The sequence below is a fragment of the Notolepis coatsorum genome, assembly GCF_963971535.1.
Source record: "Notolepis coatsorum genome assembly, chromosome: 19".
Taxonomy (NCBI): domain Eukaryota; kingdom Metazoa; phylum Chordata; class Actinopteri; order Aulopiformes; family Paralepididae; genus Notolepis; species Notolepis coatsorum.
In genome coordinates this window covers 32,622,549-32,647,124 of record NC_140183.1, presented here as the reverse complement: position 1 = coordinate 32,647,124, position 24,576 = coordinate 32,622,549, and the positions used below count along the sequence as shown (strand labels likewise).

General features: G+C 41.7%; 1 protein-coding gene across 1 annotated transcript in view; it reads right to left on the bottom strand.

Annotated features, from left to right (window-relative positions):
* Positions 1-365: 365 nt before the first annotated feature.
* Positions 366-24,576, bottom strand: part of selenbp1 (selenium binding protein 1) — a 77,408-nt gene continuing 53,197 nt past the window's right edge. Inside the window, exons 7-12 of the mRNA XM_084336513.1 lie at positions 17,116-17,297; positions 9,404-9,482; positions 6,647-6,768; positions 3,902-3,994; positions 3,262-3,380; positions 366-2,058 (exon numbers count right to left, since the gene is read on the bottom strand). Of these exons, the coding sequence (XP_084192639.1) occupies positions 1,896-2,058; positions 3,262-3,380; positions 3,902-3,994; positions 6,647-6,768; positions 9,404-9,482; positions 17,116-17,297 (758 nt within the window). The 3' untranslated portion in view covers positions 366-1,895. The remainder of the gene's footprint in view (positions 2,059-3,261; positions 3,381-3,901; positions 3,995-6,646; positions 6,769-9,403; positions 9,483-17,115; positions 17,298-24,576) is intronic.

The window sequence follows — 24,576 nt, the reverse complement described above, 5'->3', positions numbered from 1 at the left end:
AAAATCATTCATTCATATCTACAGTAAATACATTGCATATCTACAGTAAATACATCTCATCTATCTACAGTATATACATCTATCTACAGTAAATACATCTCATCCATCTATAGTACTGTATATACATTGCATCTATCTACAATAAATACATATCATCTATCTATAGTATACACATCTCATCCATCTCTTCCTTGGAAAGAAAGAATCCCTTCAGTAAAGCGCCTATTCTGACCAGTAGGTGGCACAAGTTATCTCACTGAAGATTCAAATGACCGTATCACATTATTTTCTTCTTCTTCTTTTCTTTATTAAATATTATTTTCTTTAAAAAAAATTAAGAACATTATTCTTAACAATGACATTTGTTCAGCATTAGACACAAACTGGTACATACATACTGGCACATACACATCAGAATGCTGCGATTGTACGAAGCGTCTAAGTCTATGACTATGTGTAGAGATTATGAGGATACGGTTAGTCAGTTTCTTGTGTGTGTGTGTATATATTGTTGTTGTTTACATACCGTACTTTATGTCTTACAAACTGCAACTTAGCAAGAGATCATTTGTACTATGCAGTGGCCTCAAACAAGAGACAAATTCCTCCTTTTGGAGAAAAGGACATTTTCTATTCAATGTAGTGTAGTATCTGTGTTATTAAACACTGCACTATATCCATACAGATAATAATTAACAGCATTGTATAAAAAGTAATGAAAAGCAAGTTCATTTCTAAAGCCAGTTTTCTATGTAAAATTATCATTTTGCTCCAACAAGCAGCTGGTCCGTGGCACACAAGTCATGTTAGTCCCAATATTAAATCAATCAACATTATTGAACATCTCAAAAGAAATCTAGCAAGGACTAGTTTGTTGTCAACGAAAGGGAGAATGGCTTTATGAAATCCTAGTAACGCTAACTGTCGGAGGCGTCTAGATAGAATCTTCAGAACTGAACAGTAGAAAATATTTTTTTTTTCTAAATCCAGGGAAGGGGTTAAATTGGGTGAGCTATCAAGGCAGGTGAGATACAGAAGTTAAAATTGTAGAAAAAAACAAGGCAAACAATAAGTCCTCACTTCAAGGGGCCCTTAAATCATTCAACCTTCCCTCCAAAGTTGTTGAAAGGCGGGCGGACATATGCTTTGCACCATTACAGTTATAAGTAATTTTGCCCTCCAGTGGTGGGCAAAAAAACAAAAAAACATTGGTGTTTATTCAAGTTCCTTCATTTCATATCAGACCTAGGCAGAAAAAAGATCTTGTGTGAAACCCAACACTGACCTACATTCTCGGGGCAGAGTGTTGTATGCTCACATTGCATCTACCTATGTATAAAAACCTTAGTCGTGAAACGGCACACAAAACATTTTCTGTCACTTTTTTTATTGTAGGAAGATGGGAGTATATCAATTGGTTATAGTTACATAAAGCCAGCCAGATCTCTCTCGCATGGGGCAACAACGCTAGTGTTGTGATGTAAGAACTTTGCTATATTGCGCTGTAATTCAACCCAGTCCAACTCTCGACAGTTGGAACCAGTCACTAACAAGATGCTCTGTAAGCAAACTACTGCTTCAACAGTCACATGGCTGCTATCAAAAGCTAGCATTTTAGCTCAGTAGCTGGCTTTTCTCAATCACAGACCTCATTTGGGGCGACTTCTGCTACTTCTAATGAAATAATAGAATGGGGTTTGGGAGAGTGGCTAACTGTGTGTTACTACAAAATGACATTGGACTCTACTCTATTATTGTCCAAAAAGTCAATAGGTAAAACATTAACCTAACACAGATCTACATTTTGGGGTCCAAGGGTTGTTTCCAGATTGGTCCATTGAACGGTAAACGTGAAGGTGGTGAGCAGGAAGATCCAGCCTCTGGTGTTTGTAACTTCACAGCCAGATATCGGAGGTGCAGTCTCCGCCAGGATATCTCAGTTCATGGGCCAAGGCCGGGCCCCCGGGCTCTTTGCCAAAGTCAACCAGGAAGTTCTCGTTCAACTTGAGGCCACCATTAACCGTGTCCACATCTAACTGCATCATATCAGACCCCTCCCTAGAGTGAGTGAGAGAGAGAGAGCGAGAGAGAGAGAGAGAGAGAGAGAGAGAGAGAGTTAAAAGGTTGACATTGTATCAGCATGCTCACCCAGTTTGACAGTGAACACCTGCGCCTGTCAATTCCTCACAACCTGTTATCATACCCATGAAAACACACCTCCACTTATCTTACTTCACCAGAAAATGCCAGAAGGCGAACCGTTTAAAACATATTGTAAGTGCCCCATAATACTAACTTGTTTTATCATACAACTCTTTATGTCAAAGTTACCATGATCTGAACATGTTCTACGCAACTCTTCATGTCAAAGTTACCATGATCTGAACATAGTTAGATATTTGAATATGAGTACTAGAGTCCATTAGTGTGTATGTGGAGTGTGACTGTCAAACAAATGCTCACAAAATGACATTGAAATGTCCAATTACAAAAAACCACTGTCGTGATTTACATGATGCAAAAGCTCAAAAATGCAGGTGCTGCACTCTAGTTTTGAACATTCCGTCATTCATTCATGTTAAACTGGGTGAGCTATTTTAAAGTCAGTTTGTCCCAAACCGTGTGGTGAAACTTTCCAAAAGGTAATAACAACTTGAGTTGGAGGCCGGTCGTTTTGACACCATACATGTAAAAAATAAATAAAAAACATACTTGATCCTGTCTGTTCTTGATCCCATCTGTTCTTGATCCTGTCTGTTCTTGATCCCATCTGTTCTTGATCCTGTCTGTTCTTGATCCTGTCTGTTCTCCCTTGATCCTGTCTGTTCTCTCTTGATCCTGTCTGTTCTCGATCCTGTCTGTTCTCTCTTGATCCTGTCTGTTCTTGATCCTGTCTGTTCTTGATCCTGTCTGTTCTCCCTTGATCCTGTCTGTTCTTGATCCTGTCTGTTCTTACTTGATCATGTCTGGGTAGAACTGCTTGACTGTTCTTAGTTGATCATGTCTGGGTAGAACTGCTTGTCTGTTCTTACTTGATCATGTCTGGGTAGAACTGCTTGACTGTTCTTAGTTGATCATGTCTGGGTAGAACTGCTTGTCTGTTCTTACTTGATCCTTGTCTGGGTAGAACTGCTTGTCTGTTCTTACTTGATCATGTCTGGGTAGAACTGCTTGTCTGTTCTTACTTGATCATGTCTGGGTAGAACTGCTTGTCTGTTCTTACTTGATCATGTCTGGGTAGAACTGTTTGTCTGTTCTTACTTGATCATGTCTGGGTAGAACTGCTTGTCCCAGCCGCTGTAGAGGGAGGTTGTGACGTAGAGCCGCTTGCCGTCCAGACTCAGCTGCAACATCTGAGGACTTCCCTGAATCCTCTTCCCCTGGACCAATGGACCCAAGTCTAAATGTTTATATGTTTCCATACTGAAAGTATATTCTTTAGTATATAAACTGTGTTAAAAGTACATTTCTACCCATGTGTACTTTTAATACAAAGAGTGCAACGTAAGGGGGTTCAATTTAACACAACTTTAGTAAACTTTCTGAATACATGAAAAGTATAATAAAGAATACAAAGTATACTTTGACTAAATATACTTAAGTATACTTTACTTCTTTTAGACCTGGGGATGGATGGACAATCAGACAGACAGGCAGGCAGGCAGACAGACAGACAGACAGACAGACAGGCAGACAGACAGACAGGCAGGCAGGCAGGCACCAGCATTACTAAAAAATATCCTGATGCATAAAGTACAGCTAAGGATTCTCCAAACCAACAAAACCAAACAAAAAAAAAACAGCAAATTTTTTTTCTCTCAAGTTCATTTCTTTTACATAAATAAGACACAAATACAAAAAGCATTTTATATTAAACAACTGGCAGGTTAGAGATCCAGACCTTGATGACGCGTGGAGGAGGCTGGGGCTGGTTCTCTGGGTCCTCCAGCACTTTGACAGGGCCGTCGTTCACCAGACTGCCTCCCAGAAACACCTGAATACACCACAGGGACACGTCGACATTTAGACGAGGAATGGGTGGGGCTTGCTATATTTAGACAACAAATGGGCGGGGCTTGCTATATTTAGACAGCAGATGGGCGGGGCTTGCTATATTTAGATGACAAATGGGCGGGGCTTGCGATATTTAGATGAGCGGGGCTAGCTACACAGGACAATACTGTATACAGTATAGTTACTGGTTCAGAAGCAGAAATATCAGCTTTATCATAGAACAAGCTAGTATTAAGTCTATTTTGCACAGGACTACATGAGGACCCATGGTAATAGAAAATTACGCCCTGTGATTTTCAGATGTGTATCTTTATCATAGAACAAGCTAGTATAAGCTGTGATTTTCAGATGTGCATTCGCACGGGATACGTTTTTACTGAGGTGTCCCGAGATTGAACTTGACACTAGTGTTGTCTATGTTTTGGTGCATGATTGAACATAGTTTCAATTGGAATTTTAATGGAATCATGCAGAGTAGCCTACTTAAAGTCAAGTCAAGTCAAGAGTTTTAATTGTCACGGCATACAGGTATACAATGAAATGCGGCTGGTCTTAAATATAATCTTTCAATGATAAATCAAATCTAGCAATCCAGCCGGGGAAGAACAATAAGTTACAGTATGTGGTCCTACTGGTAAATACATCTTTCAAGAAGAAACTGTAGGTCTATTGATCTCCATCTGCACTGAAAATGCATTTAAGACCTTTCTGTATTGATTATACTAGGCTACTACCAAGAACAAATTATGTCCCCAAATTACTGAGATGCCAATTTGCACAAGACTAATATTATCAGATGATCTGTGTTTGCCGAAATATGGTAGGTAATTAGCACTGGAATTTTTACATGACAAATTACGAACATGGCAGATTTGCACAGGATAAATCACACAAATGACCTCTGACCTACTACAAACGACTAGAGGTCACCAGGTACTATACCTGTGTGATTAGGGCCTTAGTGACCGAAGCGGAAAACACCTATTTCACTTTGAATTTTCTGTTAAACATTCTGATGTTTGAGAATAAATAGTGAAATGTGAGTTTGTGTTGAACATCGTGTCCATGGCTGACAAATCATCTGACACAATGAACTGTCCCTGCGGTGAAACCCTGGTTACTGGCCGTGTATACTGACCACATAATACTGACCGCGTATACTGACCGTCTATACTGACTGTCTATACTGACCGTCTTACTTGACTTAAGCCTTTGCACTCCCTGCGGAGCATAGACCACTGACGATTTCTTTCCATGTTGCACAGTTTTTGGCCTCCCGAACGATGTTGTGCCATCCCAGTCCAGCCTCTTTCATTTCCCCTTCCCAAGAACGGCGCCAGGTGTTGCGAGGCCTGCCGCGTTTCCTCTTTCCAGGTGGGTTCCATCGTAGGGCTTGCCGGGTGATGTTTGTGTCTTCCTTTCTCAGGGTATGGCCTATCCACATCCACGTTCTCTTCTTTATTTCTTCTGGGGGGGTAGTTGTTTTGTGCACTCCCACAGGTCCAAATTTGTAATAACATTTGGCCATCTCACTCTTGCGGCGGAGGCAGGAATTTATGAAGGACTGTACTTTCTGCTTCAGCCCTACAGTTGTCTTCCAGGTCTCCGAGCCATACAGGAGGACTGATTTAACATTGGAGTTAAAGAACAACCTACTTGGTCGAGTATGGAGGTCTCGCGAAATAAAAACAAACACAAAGCTGAGGATCTTTTAACTGACCGTCTATACTGTCCGTCTATACTGACCGAGTATACTGACCGTCTATACTGTCCGTCTATACTGACCGAGTATACTGACCGTCTATACTGTCCGTCTATACTGACCGAGTACACTGACCATCTATACTGTCCATCTATACTGACCGTCTATACTGTCCGTCTATACTGATCAAGTATACTGACCGTCTATACTGACCAAGTATACTGACCGTCTATACTGTCCGTCTATACTGACCGAGTATACTGACCGTCTATACTGTCCATCTATACTGACCGTCTATACTGTCCGTCTATACTGACCGAGTATACTGACCGTCTATACTGTCCATCTATACTGACCGAGTATACTGACCGTCTATACTGTCCGTCTATACTGACCGAGTATACTGACCGTCTATACTGTCCGTCTATACTGACCGAGTATACTGACCGTCTATATACTGTCCGTCTATACTGACCGTCAGTGTATACCGTCTGATCCACCAAGAGCCCCAGGATTTGTCTGTACATTAATTGCATTATCTCAACAGTGCCATGTAAGGATGGTTTTAACTGAAGGGGTCCCCAGTATACCATGTAAGGATGGTTTTAACTGAAGGGGTCCCCAGTATACCATGTAAAGTGCAGGGGCCCCAAATTTGTCAGATATCCATTATCTTCCCGGGCTGTTTAAAAAATCTTGCTGGAGGAGCAACTGGACCCCCCTGGTTACACCTGTCCCCTACAGACAGGGGGGCCCTTAACACTTTCTTGCCCAGGGGCTCCGTAGTGGCATAATCTAGCCATGGTATAAAAAAAATAAAAAGACTACCCAACTGGTAGTTTCAAGAGGATTAAAACAAACACTAAACGAAATACAGTAGCTGCAAAGATCCCTGGTCTGAATATAAGTTTGTTGTTAATGGAAACGCACCTGGCCGGCCAGCCGTGGGTTCCTGCGGTCTGTGATGTCATACTGACGTATGTCCCCGTGGAGCCAGTTGCTGAAGTAGAGGAAGCGGTCATCAAGGGAGATGAGGATGTCTGTGATCAGACCTGCAGTAGAAAACACAGTCTGTCAATAAGGATGTCTGTGATCAGACCCGCAGTAGAAAACAGTCTGTCAATAAGGATGTCTGTGATAAGACTGACAGTAGAAACTTGTGAAACATGCTAGAGACCGTTTCTAAAAGGACAGTTTGTGGTTGAGACAGATGGGGAGTGTCTGATTGCAGGCGTTTTGTTTCGCATGCTGGCTGAACCCTTTATGAACTTCTACGGTCACAGTGACATGTAAGTATAAAAGTATAAACGTATAAGTAACTGTAGATAACATATTTACCGTTACAATATACATCAACCAATATATCAAACGTTAGCTGGTTAACAAGGCAACAAATTGCTGATGATTCTGACAACCCGAGGTAATAACCTGTTTAAATGATAAACAAGGGGACGGTCATAAACAAGTTTCCACACTTGGCACCGATGACAGTGACGTAATGACCCTTCCTTCTTTTAAGAATGGAGCAAGCAAGCATTGCCTTAGCAACAGAGAACAAATAGTATTTATTCTCCGATGATAAAAACCCAAACCTGGTCTTGGTATAATGTTTGAAACCATTATAATGTTGTATGCATCATGGTAAATGGTAAACCTGGCCAAGTCTCCACTGCACACTAACCCTGCAGCAGCACTTCCCCACTGGTGACTTAGGCCGTGTTCACACCTGAAAGTCCGTGGATAGTCCAAATGTGAAAATGATACATTGTTTGATTTTGGTCTGCGTTCACACTGCCCTTTTTGGTGCAGACCTAATTTGTAGTTGAGTTGAGAGCGAGAGTGAGAGAGAGAGAGCGATACTGTCATTACGAGCGCGGCGCGAGTCGACTAGAGAGTAGAGAGAGAGACTGTCCGTGCGTGGCGCGAGTCTAGAGAGGAGAGACTGTCATTACGCGAGCGGCGCGAGTCTGACTTCAGAGCCACACTGCAATGCACTGTAGGCTACTTTGCTTCCTAGATTAGGTACTATAGTTTGATTGAAACGGACCGAGTCCCAACTTTTCAAGAGGACCATGGTTCGGATGTTTGGTCCTCAAAATAGTTCGGTTTGTGTTCACACCACTACAAACTAAACGGACTATTGATTTAAAGGGACCATGGTCCACTTAAAGTGGACCAAACAGGGTAGGTGTGAACGCGCCCTTAAGGTCAAGCAGGGAGACTCAATCATAGAGTATACTTATTAAAGGGATATTTCACTTTAGTAGAACTTGTCACTATCTAAGGCCACCCTACTGGATGGGACCACTATTCATCCCTGTCATCCACTGTCAACCACCATTCCTCCCAGGTGTCAGGCTCCTCATTTACCTCCATTCATTTTAAGGATCATGTCTAAATATCATACTTCTGTATGTATAAAGTATAAACAAACCATACAGTAATATTATTCTGTGTAATATATCAACGGTACTTGTTTTTTGGAGCTAATGTTGCCATTTTCAAATCATCAGTAAAGGAACTATTTCTCACTTGAGGTGTACTTTGACCAACTGTCAACTTCTCACAGAATGTTTAGAATCTTTCTTCCAGCAACTGCTGGAACTGCTCCCCAAACACTCCATACAATGTAAAGATACACAGCACACTCAAACCTACAACAAATAGACCGGATCCGCTTGTATTTTCCAAAGATAATACATCTGTAAACACACATCAAATGCAATATCACTCTTTCCACTAATGGCAGTAATGAGTAAAGTTCAGTGTTCCAACTGCCAATAAATCTCAATGAGGAAGAAGCCTGTGATGGCTCAGCTCGGAACTCGGATCAGAATCTGCACCTGGCTCGCTGATAACAAACTATCATTACACTTGGGTAAAACAGAGTCCATTCTCTTCGGTTCAAATAACAAACTCAGCAAGACCGACGGCTTCTCAGTTACAGTGGGTGACAATATTGTCACAAGGAAAGATGAATTTACATACCTGGGTTCCATCCTAGAGGCAAATCTTTCCTGTGACAAAATGGCATCCAATGTAATCAAAAAAGTCAACCAACTAACTAGATTCTTGTACCGGATCTGCTCTCTGGTAAACAAGAATACCCTGAAGACTCTTGAATGAGGAGCACTCATTCAAGGGTACTACGACTATGCTTGCACCTCATGGTACCAAAGCACCTCAAAGGCGCTAAAAACTAAATTACAAACATCACAAAACAAACTGGCCAGACTACTGCTTGACCTTACTCCTAGAACCCACCTCACCCCTGCCCACTTTGACAACCTAGGATGGCTTAGAGTAGACGACAGAGTACAGCAACTTGCAATGGGCCTGGTCTACAAGATACACTACACCACTAAGGTAAAGGTACCCATGTACATGTCAAAATACTTCCCAAAGGTCAGTGAATACCACGACCACAACACCAGAGGGAGCTGGTGTCATGTATGTCATATATGTTATGATGAATTGAAAAGGGGGGACCCTGATGTAAACAAGACGAAAGTCTTTCTCTGGTCTGCATCCCCTTAACAATTGTGTGTATTGAGCTGTAATGTATTGTACCCATTCTGCAATCTGTTAATACATTTTTCAATCAATCAATGGCGAGGGTGGTCACACACACACACACACACACACACACACACACACACACACACACACACACACACACACTCTTACTTGGCATGTCAGGTAGGGCCCATCCTTCCACCTTCTTACTGGGGACCTTGATGACTTTCTCTGCTGCCCAGTCTCCTTTCTAATGATACAAAACCACATAACTAGAATGTGAAAAAGGTGCAACAACACTCTCTATATAGTCAAAGTCATATCTCCAAGAGTAATAACAATCTGTATAGTCAAAGGTCATGCCTCCTAGAGTTAATAACAATCTGCATAGTCAAAGTCATGTCTCTTAGAGTTAATAATCTGCATAGTCAAAGCCATGCCTCATAGAGTTAATAACAATGGACCTCATTCACCAACATTGTCATAAGATTTATCTTACGACATCCACCTTGGAAGGTCATAAGAGAAAGTCGATGACAATTACACCCAGATTCACCAACGTGTGGAGAGGCTGTCTTACTGTAACTCGCCAAAATTATCACAGCTGTGATGCCCAGAATGAGATACGTCACTCATTGACAAACTTGAAAGCGCGTTCCTGTTTACTTCATTTGCATACAGACACGCCTGTCCAGCTCATTATAATGCGAGGGCCGTGTGGAAATAGAGGTTCGGCATTGCTCCTCCGTATTCAACAGGTAGCGAGGAAGCGCTTTGCGATGGATAACATTTTTATTAGATTAAAATGTATTGTCGTCACACAGCACACTATACCTATAGTGCAGGGGTCTCAAACTCAATTTACCTGGGGGCCGCTGGAGGTAGAGTCTGGGTGAGGCTGGGCCGCATTAAATATTCCACACAAAAAGGGTTTCAAGTATTTATTTGTATTTTTATGGAAATGTATGGTTGAAACATGCAAACGTTCAAACGCACACACACTAATAAGCATTGTAGGCTTTTAACCAGGGCCAGACTGGGGAAATCATTCAGGCCAGGAAATATAGCCCCAGTCAGGCCACTTTTTAAGCGGGGGTCCCCCACCAGGAGATTTTGTGTTACAAAGACTTCATTTCCTGCATTCTGGTGCAGGAATTGTTTTATTTGTACCCTTTAAATGCCAGTGTTTGTAATGACAAAAAAAGAAGAAAAAAAAATTGGCCCGGGGGCCGCGAGTTTGAAACCCCTGCTATAGTGGAATAGACTGTATACATGTTGTATACTCTGTATAAATACAGAGCATATAGTATCTACTAAATCCTAATGAAACAAGTAATTAGAATAATATAAGCCTACTGTTCATTCATTAGACATGTAGGCTAAATGCGTGTGTGCGTGTGAGTGTGTGTGTGTGTGCGCGCGCTGAACAGGTGGCCAGGAGCGCGCAACAAGATGGTATAAATATGCAATATTAATACAGTCTATTCCACTATAGATATATCCACGTGATTAGCTTTAGTTTATTTATTTAACCACTGTCATTTACAGTGTTGATGTAGTGTCATATATATATCCACGTGATTAGCTTTAGTTTATTTATTTAACCACAGTCATTTACAGTGTTGATGTAGTGTCATATTTTTTTTAATTATGATTAATTCATTCCAAGGAGGTCTGTAGAGTTGACATGAACGAAATCACCATGATTCCTTCCAAATAAAGAACACGGCGCACACCAGTCTGTCAACTTACGACTGCTCTTCAGCGCTCCTAAATCCTGCTCTTAGTTAGGACCGAATCCAGGAGAAGGAACCGTTGGTGAATCCCAAAATCGGCCCGAAAATGACTTAAGTGCCGCTAAGACAAAAACTTGTCAGATCTTTTGTCCTAAATCCGTTGGTGAATGAGACCCAATCTGTATAGCTAAAGTCATGCTTCCTAGAGTAAATACCAATCTGTATAGTACTGCCATGGTAAAAGTCATGTATGACCATGGTACCACTTGTGTATTTTGTCACAAGTATTAATATTTCACTTTTAAAAAGAAGGAAAGAAATCTCTGGGTTTGCAGTCTCCGCTTCCCTGGAGACAGAGGCTGAAACCTCAAACCATCAGCATAGCATCATGACAGCTAACTGAAATACAGAGTAGCAAACACTAACTGATGTTAGCTATGCTCATTGTGATTAGCACTTTGCAAATTCTTTTTTTTACTGGAATTACCCTGAACTTTTAGTCCCAGGAACTACATTTCACAGTACTATTGTTCCTTCAGCCCATTTTTGTCTCTGTTTCCACCGCGGAGTAAATACCCAGTAGACCCATTGTCTAGTAAATACCCAGTAGACCCATTGTCTAGTAAATACCCAGTAGACCCATTGTTTAATGACAATGACAATTTTATCTGATCAGACCTTCGTGATGAACATGATGAAATGAACAGACCAATGTTCCCTGCAGACTCTTTTGCCATATATTGGTCCTCACATTGAACAGGAACTTAGATTAGATTAAAATGTATTGTCATTATCCAGCACAAGTAAAATAGGTTAAAAACTAAAAGAGGTTTGGCATCCAACCAGAGTGCAAATGTAACAGTAAAGTGCAATAGTAATACACAATGTGCAGCTGATTAAACTGGGGATAAAATATATAAATTAGTACTACCTGAGCAATAGTAACATATATAATCAGATATATGTACAGAAAAAATATGACTTCTGTGCATACAGTAGATCACTAGATTTATCCGTTTAAAATACACATTACACATTTGCATTTCCTCAAATCCAGATGACTCGTATTTCCAAACGGGGCTAATCTCATCTGTGCCCAAGTTGCCTAGTAATAGGCAATAGCGATCTTTAAATACTTAACCTGCAAACGCTTCATCCGTTTAGCTTACAGTATACAATCTTGTTGTAACCAAGAGATTTGCTCTTGTAATCATTTGTGTGCATATATCACTGGATTTATCAGCTTATGATACACATTTAACGTTCACATTTCCTGATTGAAAGCAGATGACTGAGGCAAAATGGACATTCAATTTAACCTACAAACCTAGGACTGTTCTGACAGCACAATATTGATATTGTTGTAACTAAAGGATTCACTGGGGGGAAATGTTTTAATGCATAGCTAAATAAAATAAAACGTTTTTTTTAAATGCTGGTTGAAATTAAATGCAGAGTACTCAAACCATTTAGAATGTTCAGCGCTGGGCGGCTGATTGGCGCAGTGGGCAAGGCGCTCGCCTCTAACGCAGGAGACGCTGGGTTCGAGCCCAGCTCTCGCCGTTGCTACCGGCTGGCCGGTCGTTCATACTAACACAATTGGCTAGTGTTAGAGGGTGGGAAAGCCGGAGGGTGGGGATTTGACGTTGTGGACAGCGACTCCTACAGGTCGGTTTGGTGACGCCGGTGCGACGGAAGCAGGAAGTAGCGGGGGCAGCGTGAGCCTCCCACGTGTTACTCCTCGCCACTGAGAGCTCGAGCTGCTGCGGTGAAAAGATGCGACAGGCTGCCTCCTCGTGTACCGGAGGGGACACGTGATGCAAGGCTTCTGTCCTCACTACAACCAACCTGTGGGAGGCATGAATGAATGAATGAATGAATGAAAACTTTATTTAACAGATTGCAGAATGGGTACAATACAGTACGGCTCAATACATACAATTGTTAAGGGGATGCAGACCTGAGAAAGACGTTTGTCTTGTTTCCATCAGGGTCCCCCATTTTCAATTCATATAGACATATATGACATACATGACATACAGATAGTCAGTACTGCTACATCTATACATTTATGACATACCAGATTTGCAAATACAGTACTGTTTGTGATACAGAAGGAGTCAAGAAAAGGGAGTATATACATTTGACGTAGAAACTGTACATTGGAGGAGGTTGGGTGGGGGGGGTTGGGTACATTGGGATATTGACAACCATACTGGGTAATTTACATTGGAGGTGGTTGGGGGGGGGGGGGGGCGGGGGGCACACTGTATAAACAAGTAACACTGTACATTGAGGGGGGGGGGGAGGAGACACTGTACAAACAAACACAATTGTACATTGAACTATTGACAAAACCATACTAGGTAAATGACTGTACATTGGAGGGGGTTGGGTTAGGATATTTACAGGGGCCAGTGTTGAATTGCAGTCTCCCGTAGGTGTCCCTTGAGAGAGGTTTTGAAAGTGGGTAGTGATCCACATTCCTTTACAGCTTTGGGTAGGGCGTTCCACATTGATGTGGCATAATTGCGAAACGTGTTTAGTCCCTTATTTGAGCCGAATCTGGGTTTAACATGATTTGTGGAGCTCCCTCTGGTGTTGTGATCGTGGTATTCACTGACCTTTGGGAAGTATTTTGACATGTACATGGGTACCTTGGTCGTGTAGTGTATCTTGTAGACTAGGCCCATTGCAAGTTGTTGTACTCTGTCGTCTACTCTAAGCCATCCTAGGTTGTCGAAGTGGGCAGGGGTGAGGTGGGTTCTAGTAGTTCATAGTCTAGCAACGTCAAGACAGGGGAGGGAAGAATTGGATAATACGAAAATTGGGATGGGAGAAAAAAATTGAGAAATGGGGGAAAAAAGTGGATCAAAAAAAGAATGTTCAGCACTGCAAGCACCGCCCTCAAGGTTCCTGCACTTCGGAAAAGTCCTCCCCCCAAAGCAGGGACGTTTTGAGGAAACATACCAAGTCCCTCAGAATGTCCCTAGTTCCTGCAGTCGAAAAGGGGCTTACAACGATCTGCCTTATTTCTGTTTTGTAAGGATTTTTCTATCAGGCCATCTATATGGTGGGTGTCTCTTGGCGTTTGCAATTAGGTTATTAATTAACCTAATTAATTAATTAGGTTATTAATTAGGTTAGGTTAATTGATTAGGTAAAACTCCATGGAACTATAAGGTAGACAGTGGAGGGCAATGTGATGGTGACGTAATGATTTATAATGTGATGGTGACGTAATGATTTATAATGTGATGGTGACGTAATTAAGCATTACATCACGCGCAGGAGTGGTTTGTGAACAATAAACCATGCCTAGGGGTGGTTGTTAGGCCCGAGGCGCAGCCGAGGGTCGTTAGACCCCCCTAGGCATGGTTTATTGTTCACAAATCACGACTGCAAGTGGTGTAAAGCTTTTATACAACTGCCACATTCATCCAACCTTATTGCTATACAATAAACACACATTAATCGAAGATTTATTGAAAAAACCATCCGCCAGAAAAAGTAGTTCCCACAACTACAAAAAAGACAATTTGCCTCCATGTGGAAGCAGCTCGGAAGTGCATCCAACCAACTAACACATCCAACTGTGTATTATTGGAATGATTGAGAGAAGTTGCCTCATGTGGAAGCAGCTCGGAAGTGCATCCAACCAACTAACACATCCAACTGTGTATTATTGGAATGATTGATTGAACATTTTATTACCAGATGCAGAATGGGTACAATACAGTACGGCTCAATACACACAATTGTTAAGGGGATGCAGACCTACTTTCTATAGAACTTCATTCTTAGATGCTTCTATAGAAAGTAGGTAAAACAAATTAAAAGGTTTTCTTTGCCCTATAGGAAAAAAAAGTTTTCTTCGCCCTATTTTTTTATTTATTTTTTTAAACCTACTGTAGAGGGCCTAAACTTAACCAGTTGGAAACCAAGCGTACAGTAATAAAATTAGCGATCAATCAATCAATCAATCAACTCAATAGGCCATGCTCACTTAGAACAGCGCAGCACCCAGCTCTCTCTCAGTCTGACTATCCCCCGCGTTGCAGACAGGAGTGTGTGTGTGTGTGTGTGTGTGTGTGTGTGTGTGTGTGTGTGTGTGTGTGAATGTGTGTGTGTGTGTGTGTGTGTGGCGGTGGGTGGAGACTAGAGCCAGCGCTGACAGTCAGAGGGAAGGAAAAAGAAATTGAAAAAAAAATCGCAAATTAATCCATCAATCAATCCACGATTTTTCTTTTGTTCTGTATTGACTCATGACCCATCAATTACATCATCCAACATTGTTTAAAGGACTAAGACATTCGCTGTGACAGAATCGCTTCATATTTAGTCGTTAGGACGCTATCATTGTTAAAGATTATTGTCCGACATCTTGTGATCCGGCGGATTGATGTGATGTGATTCGGTTGTGGGCGGGTCCTGGGCCAGCAAGCGTGGACTGTTCGCAATACATACTGTACGTGTAAATGGACTGTTTCAGCCAATCAGAATCGAGAAATTTGCATGCCGTTGTATAATGCTTTATAATGTGATGGTGACGTAATGATTTATAATGTGATGGTGACTAATGATTTATATTGAACACTAAATGGCAATGATGGGTCAAATATGCTGGAACATGGTAAAAATGTAATAACTAAATATAAAGTAATTTATAAAAGAAAGGAGCCTCATTCTAAGGAGTAGGAACATGATGCATTGCAGTATTGGTATAATCAAATGCATTGTGTATGTGGCTGTAACTGGGTTCAGATAAGGAAAATCAAGACAGATGTGCTGAAGGTCACATACATGAATAAATAAATACTCTGTCCACTGAGTTCAGATAAGGACAAGCAAAGTAAGTGTGCTAGTGGTCAAACTAACCGGAACGCGGTAAATACAGTTTTTTTAACAACACCAATGTAATGGATGTAATGTAATGTATATTGAACAAGGAGGGCTACAGCGTTCTTATAGTGTAAATCTAGTGTTTAGAAGGTGCTCTTTGGATATTGATACCTTAGGCTGCTCACACCTGAGCTTGATTGAGTGATTAGCACAGCCTCCTTTACAATATGGCTCAGAGTTAATTTGTTTGTATGCCCTGAAGAAGGCCGACAGCTAGGCCGAAACATGTTGGCAGTTTTTTTTTTCAAACATGAACTAAGCAATATATTAAAGCTTTTTTTATATATGAAGAGTGCCTTGAACTTCGTTGTTTTTCGTATGTAATGTAGGGCTCTGTCTCTCATGGTAACAGCAAGAGTTCAACAACTAACTCCCTTGTGCCATTTCTGCTTTTGATTTCTCCACATGTTCCACCATGTCACATTTTGTGTTACATCCAATTTGCCCTATGGTGTGTCACTCTTCACACTACTGCATACTCCTTCATTCTACTACATGTTGCCAGCATCCTCCCTACTGTGTGTCCCACACTTTGTCATCTTCTGGGAACACCAGCTGACATATTTCTCAATGAACTCAATGACAACCAACTCATACAAAAGGTGAATCAAAAAGGAAAATAGCAAAACTATCATATTAATCTCATTAACAATTTTATTCCTCTCATTCCCGACAGTAAATAATAATAATAATAATAATAATAATAATATTAATAATAATAATAATAATAATAATAATAATAATAATAATAATAATAATAATAATAATACTCTGATAATAATAATAATAATAATAATAATAATAATAATAATAATAATAATAATAATAATAATAATAATAATAATAATAATAATAATAATAATAATAATAATAATAATAATAATACTCTGGTAAATACTAATATTAGTACTCTGGTAAAAAATATAAATAATAATAGTACTGTTTTATAATAATAATAATAATAATAATATAATAATAATAATAATAATAATAATAATAATAATAATAATAATAATAATAATAATAATAATAATAATAATAATAATAATAATAATAATAATAATAGTACTCTAATAATAATAATAATAATAATAATAATAATAATAATAATAATAATAATAATAATAATAATAATAATAATAATAATAATAATAATAATAATAATAATAATAATAATAATAATAGTACTCTGGTAAATGGGCTAATAATAATTGTACTCTGAAAAGAAAATGTTCTCCTTCTAACCGGTGTTTTGTAGAAGCGGAACACGGTTCCCTGGAGGGCACAGCCCACGTAGCCCTCTGTGGCGGCCGGGTCATGGAGGAAGCGGACCTCCAGCGGTATGGCGCCCTCCTCTCCCAGGTCCAGAGACTGGATCTTCTGATGAGTGGTCCAGTCCCACACATGGAGGGAAGTGCCATAGAGACCTGAGAAAACGAGATAATTCATTCAGTCTTTTTTCATACTCCATAAATACACAGAGTAATTCAACTCATTTACAGTGTCGTTGAGATGTTGCATTCATATGTGTCATAGTGTGTTAATAAATACAGAAGCATCAGACAATAAGAACAATTAAGAGCACATTTCAAAAACAAAAACCCGAGGTAACAATTTTAAAACAATCACATTATTGTGGTGACCTGATTTCTCATCAAGGTGCTAAACCGACCCATAGAAACTAGAACTCGTTTCAGAGTTTCCTGCAGGGTATTCCATGAGGTATGGTGGACAAAAAAGGATTGCAATGACAGTGGGGGAGCTGAGTGCTTGCTCAATAGAGGTAGATGTTGTATGTAATTTTATGAGAAAGAGACCCCAACAATTTGTGCATACACCACCAATAACACACAGACGAAGGAAGCGATATACGGTAAATCATCAAACCTATTTTTAAACCAGAAAATAAAAATCCATTGAGACCGAGGTCTCTTTTTCAAGGGTGATCTGGCCAAGAAGGCAAGCACAAATTATGACAAAACATACATAACAAGACACAATACACATACAGTAAACTACCATACAACCGATATTTTTTATGAAAAGTCTAATTCCGTTTAAAAAATACAAGCACAATAAAACAATAGCAATCAAACCAAAATGTTTAATTCAACATCAAAGCAGGAGTAGCAGGTGGAAAGGATTTCCAATATTTTTTGTTTAAAACAATACAAGGAGATCGGAGAGGCCAATTTCAGATGTCTGGAGGTCATTCCAGGCCCAAGGACCAAAATAAAATAGGCTTCTTTTACATGCCTCAGTCCGCACGGGCGGTATTTTAAAGCGCATCCAGGTGCTGGATCTGAGGTTGAGCGAGTTTTGAATTAATTCAAGCTTGGAACTGATGTACAATGGAAGTTTTACAAGAACAGCCTTATATATAAAAACATACCAGTGCTGCAACCTGCGTGTAGCCAGTGAAGTCCAACCAATTAGTGAATAGTGTACAGTGATGAGTCCTATAAGGTGAATTGGAGATAAATCTCAGAGCGGCATGATAAAGCGGATCGAGTTTGGCTAAGGCAGTAAGACAAGCAAATCTATGAACTATGTCGCCATAGTCTAGTTCTGACAAAAAAAAGGGCCATAACCACCTGTTTCCAGGAGGCGGGGGAAAAGCATGATTTAACCCTATAGAAAAAAGCAACTGAATAAAAAATTCTTGATTAACTCATTCTGCGCCATACCCGAATATAGTCGGTTTCGCTGCCAGCGGTTGAGCGCCAAAACCAGAGTATACTCGGATTATTTTATTTTTTTTGTCTACTTTTTTCTCCCATTTTTAATTTTTCTCCCATCCCAATTTCATATCGTCCAATTCTACCCTCCCCTGTCTCGAACGCTGTTAGGCCATGCCTCCCACAAGCCAGCTGCAATGTGTACTAAGCCTTACATCACGTGTCCCCTCCGGTACTCGAGGAAGCAGCAGTCGCATCTTTTCACCTGCACAGCGCGATCTCTCAGCGTCGGGGGTCTGCGTTTGGAGGGCACGCCGCCCCCGTCGCTTCCTGATTCTGCTGCGCAGGCGCACCAACCGACCTGTAGGAGTCGCTGTCCACAACGTCCGATCCCCACCCATCAGCTTCCCACCCCCTAATACTGCCAATTGTATTAGTATGAACGACCAGCCAAGCTGATAGCAATGCGGAGAGCTGGGCTCGAACCCAGCGTCTCCTGCATTGGTGGTGAGCGCCTTGCCCACTGCACCACCTAGCCGCCCGTATACTCAGGTTTTGATCCTTTGATCTCATCTGCCTATGTTACAATTGCAATGACGATCGAATCCTGCCAGGTGGCAGTATCGCCTACCTTTTTAACTGGAATAGTTTGGTGTGGAGACACTTTTATTTTTTTTAAGTTCTCCTCCCCCTCAGGGGACAGAGCGACAGAGTGATCGCTCAGAGATTTTAACGCCTGAAACCGTTTCCCGTATACACGAGTATAGACATATACACGAGTAATCGCAATGGCGATGGGATCACTGGGGATTATTCTTTTTGGAGTACCTTCTGGCTAAGGTAAGGTATATTCTATGTCTATTTTACCGAACCTGAAACATGTTTTTCTAACGATCACAGTGTCATATTTTACCGAACCTAAAACTTGCTTTCGGTAACGATCGTAGTTTTGAGTTAAAACAACCCCCCCCCCCCTTGATGATTTTGTGAAGACACATAGTACATGGTATATACCTTTGATTTGGAAGTATTTAGGGTTTCAGGCGAGCAACCAGAACGATATGGGCATAATGCATATAACGAGTCATATCTCGCGATCTATGAAAAAATACTGGATTATTTTGGAAAGGGGCGATGTTTAGCGTGTAATAGTGCACAAACTACAGTATGTAGAAATTAACTTGTTAGTCAGTGATGGACTATGAACAATGCCTGTCAAATGAGCCATACTATTGTCTCCATAGCTATAATACAGAACACACGATGTGTCTGCAAACATCGCTAAAATGGTCAATAACGCTGGCGCCATTGAGTAAAGATGGGAAAAGAGCGTGGCGCTCAATGAGTTAAAGCATCAATATGATGTTTAAAATCTAGATTCTTGTCCAGCCAGATGCCAAGGTTTTTGTACCTTTCAATAACCTCAATAGAACCATCAAGGGTGAAAATAGAAGGGGGAGAGGCAGTTGACCTAGTTTGTGCAAATACCATTGCCTTTGTTTTGCTACCATTCAATAGCAGTTTTGAGTCAATGAGAGTATGCTGCAAGGAGGCAAAATCAGACTGTACATTTTTTACAGCAGCTTCAAGATAAGGAGCACAAGAATACATAACTGTATCATTAGCATATATATTGTACCGGGAGTGAGGACCAAAATGTATCCTTGTGGAACCCCGGTACTACTGGAGGAGGGATATTTGGACTTGCCGGAGATGAGAGGGGTTCGTCTGTAGGACCAAATGCGATGGTTTGACTTTTAAAGGGCTCATATTTAGCAATTTTTTTCACTATTTGGGCAATTTTACACAATTCCTGTGAGTCTATGGAACACATCTGTACGTTTTTGTTCAATAAAATTCATTGTTATGTATTTTTAATCAAGTACTTTGGTGCACCACTTTCTGCCCTTGCAAAGTCCAAGCTGTTTTTGGCTGGGCTCCGCCCATACTCGCGCATTGCGCTTTGAGTGACAGTCACCCACCTGCACTGGCAGATACCTTTGGGGGGGAGAGAGAGAGAGAGATAGAGAGGGAGAGACAGATAGAGAGAGGGAGAGAGAGATAGAAAGGGAGAGAGAGAGGGCAAGAGAGAGAGACAGATGGAGAGAAGAAGCTCTCATATACGCGAGGCTGCAATTTGTGTGTGTGTGTCTCTGTGTGTTGTCATGTGTGTCTATGTATGTGTGCTGATGCATGGTTCTGTGGGACTAATTAATTTCGCCGCGGGGTGGCATAATCCCACAGGACAATGCATTGGTAACTTGTTTCAAAATGACAATATATATCCCTGTTACAGACCCTGTCCTTATGTATGTATATAGAGGGAGTTATGTATGTTATCTGTTGTATATATAGGCATGTTGTGTTTGTTGTCGTCTTGTCTTCCTCTTGTGTCTACATATCCCCATTCTCAGGTGTCTCCCAGTCCCAGTTGCAGCAGCAGCTGGTCAATCAGCAACTCACCCCAGTGCAGCAGCAGCTGAGGCTCGTCAGCCATCAAGCTCCACACCCCTTCATATACCCCATTGTGTGCAGTGTTAGTTAGCTCTCTGGTTCATGGTTGTGGTAACTATTCTCTGTCTGTGTGGGAGAGCTCTTTGTGTGTTTTGGTATAGAGCTGAGGCTCTTAGCTAGTTTTGGTGTGAGAGCTGGTCAAAGCTCTGTGTGAGCTCATTGTGTGTGAGAGCTGGTGAAAGCTCTGGTTCATTATTTGTTAGCATAGGAATTATTGTCAGTGTTGTGTATTTGGTGTAGAGCTGGTACCTGAAGCTCTGGTTTATTGTATTGTGTTTAGGTCATTATAGTTTATTGCACATTTCTGTCTAACCTTAACCCTTTGTATATTTGTTTATCACCCAGCCTATGGTGATTGTCTTTCTTTTGTATTAATCTTTTGTTTCGCACACAGGGACAATTGAGGACAGGAAGATACCCTGGGGTCTACATTTTGCATCACGTAGGTGACCTGATGTTAAAGACACCAGCCTTAGAGTGAGCACCGCCACCTGTACTTTTGGGCGTCAGCGCCTGTAAGGGGGGGGTGGGATTTCATTTCCTTTTATATTTCATTTGGTGCCACTGGTAGTCCTCCTTGATCTCTGTGTTGCTGTGTTTTATAAATAAATACTATTATTTTGCTAATTGTTTCCCTGGTTTTGTGTCACTGCACCCTCACCTACCCTGTCTGTGGCCTTGTGTTGCGTCTCCTTACTGGGGTACGTAACAATCCCCGTGAATATTATTGCATACAACTCTATCAGCTGAGTAACAATGTTCATCAAGGTGTTGCATGCTTCAGTGTAGGTTAGTTTATTAGGACAAGTGCATGACAGTAATGTTAGTTAGGGTTAGATTTTTTATTTTATCAGATAATGGTTGAAGAAGTGAGTCTTTAGCCGACGGGTTTCGGCTGTCCTAACTGGGGTGGGTAGTTCATTCCACCATTGTGGGGCAAGGACTGAGAATAGGCGACTTCTCTTTGATGACCCTCCCGGAGCTTGGATAGGAGTAGGTCTGAGGCGGCCAGAAGATGCAGAGCGTAGGGGTCTTGAGGGTGTGTAGTTAGAGACCATTGACCGGAGGTAGGCGGGAGGCTAGGTCGAGGGCCTTGAAGCGGATTCGTGCAGCAATGGGGAGCCAGTGCAGGTGCGTCTATACTTTCCGTAGCCGCATTTCTGGCAGACGTTTCTGGTCATGTGACATGTGCGCCCAATAGCGTGACGAGCTGTGTCTTTGCCCATTTCCACGTCAAACAGCCTGCAAACTACCTGGCGTTTTATCACCATGCTCTAAGACAAACTCTAACCTTAACCAACTTCGAAAGAGTGCCTAAGCTTAACCGTCGAAAGAACTTTAACTTTAACCAACTTCGAAGATTGCCTAAGCTTAACCAGTGTAGAAACTGACGTCGGCCAATCAGAGAGCGTCTGCCAGAAATGCGGCTACGGAAAGTATACAGGCAGTGCAGGTCCCTAAGAAGTGGGGTGACATTGGCCGACTTCGGTAGGTTTGAGATCAGGCGGGCCGCTGCGTTCTGAATGAGTTGAAGAGGCTTGGTGGCAGTGGCCGGGAGGCCAGCAAGCAGTGCGTTGCAGTAGTCGAGGCGGGAGATGACTGTTGATTGGACGAGGAGTTGGGTGGCTTCTTTTGTCAGGAAGGGGCGGATGCTCAGGAGGAATCTGCAGGTTCTGGTTGTCGCTGCGATGTGAGCAGAGAAGTTCAACTGGTCGTCGAGGACAACACCAAGGTTCTTGGCGGTCGGGGACGCGGTCACAGCTGCATTCTCGACTGTGATGGAAAGGTCGGTCAGGGGGGAGGATTTGGCGGGCAGGTGGAGCAATTCTGTTTTGCTTAGGTTCAGTTTGAGGTGGTTGGTCGTCATCCAGGCGGAGATGTCGGACAGACAGGCAGAGTATTTGTCACTTGAAAATGTCAACAAAAAAATTCTTTAAAAGCTTACCATGTTCAATATCCATTATTCAAATTGCAAAACATTTATTCACAAATAATATAAATACAGAATGAAAAATACTTTATGTTGCAAATTGTCTGGAAACCGCAGAAAAAAAATCTGAAAAGCAGTGGATTTTTTTCTGCTTTGACGTCATGGTTACATGCGGTTATAAATATGGACTCTGTACACATCAAGTCGGGAAAATATGTCAAAGAGAATGCAAAGTTCATTACTCATTACCAACTCTGGATTTACTTCTAAAAAGCTGAATCAGAATAACATGGAAAACGTAGTGGAAAGACACTAACGCTGGTCCCACTGCAGCTACGAGCACATGCACAGACTCTCCCAGAACCAGCTCAGGTTGGGGCTCCTCTCACTAACGCTGGTCCCACTGCAGCTAGGAGCACATGCACAGACTCTCCCAGAACCAGCTCAGGTTGGGGCTCCTCTCACTAACGCTGGTCCCACTGCAGCTACGAGCACATGCACACTCTCCCAGAACCAGCTCAGGTTGGGGCTCCTCTCACTAACGCTGGTCCCACTGCAGCTAGGAGCACATGCACAGACTCTCCCAGAACCAGCTCAGGTGTTGGGGCTCCTCTCAGGGAGACGGAGGTGATGTGGCTGCTGCTAGCAACAAGTAACATGTTCGGCCTGCCTGATCAGTCTGGGGTCCATTTTTTAATAGCAAACAGAAAACTTTTATCGTCCTGTACCGAAGATCATTGGCTGTACGTGACTTCGCGGCGTTAGCGTCAATCTGTCGAGTTACCGTTATGCTTTTCTGCTAGCAGCTATCTAGCTAACTAACGTTAAGAGCTGGGATAGTGGTGCTGCCTTTTATTAGTATCATTGGTTGACAGGAATAGATTAGTATTAAAAGGCAACATCACTATACCAGCTCACACCACTATACCAGCTCTAACATTAATACACTGACACAAAACATGTTGGCTTGCTATCATGGGCAAGCCGGCCAAGGCATTCATCACATTAGCACACTAGCTAGCAGAAAAACAGTGGAGCCATTGTCTCAAGATCTAGGAGTTTATTTCCGTCTGTGAACCCTTGTGCTGGTTTAACACAAACTCAAGTGATGAAGACAAACAAGTGTTTATTTCTCATATAATTCCACTCGTTGTAGAGTCACATCAGTTGTAGTTCAGTCACTCGATGACAGATTTGACGCTATCACTGCAAGGCCATGTACAGCCAATGACCATTTATACAGCGTGATGAACGTCTGACCTTCGCTATGCGACTCAACTGAAGAATGGAGTCCACCTCGAAGGTCCAAACTCAAACCCGGGGCAACAGTGGCTCAGGAGGTAGAGTGGTCGTCTGGTAATCGGAAGGTTCCCAGTTTGATTCCCGCTCCTCCCGGGCACAGTGTCGGAAGGGTCCTTGAGCAAGACACTTAACCCCCAATTGCTCCCGATGAGCAGGTTGGCACCTTGCATGGTTGCCTCCACCGTTGGTGTGTGAATGTGTGAGTGAGTGGGGTGAATGTGAGGAACAAAAGTTGTAAAGCGCTTTGGATAAAAGCTGCTATATAAATGCATCATTTACCAA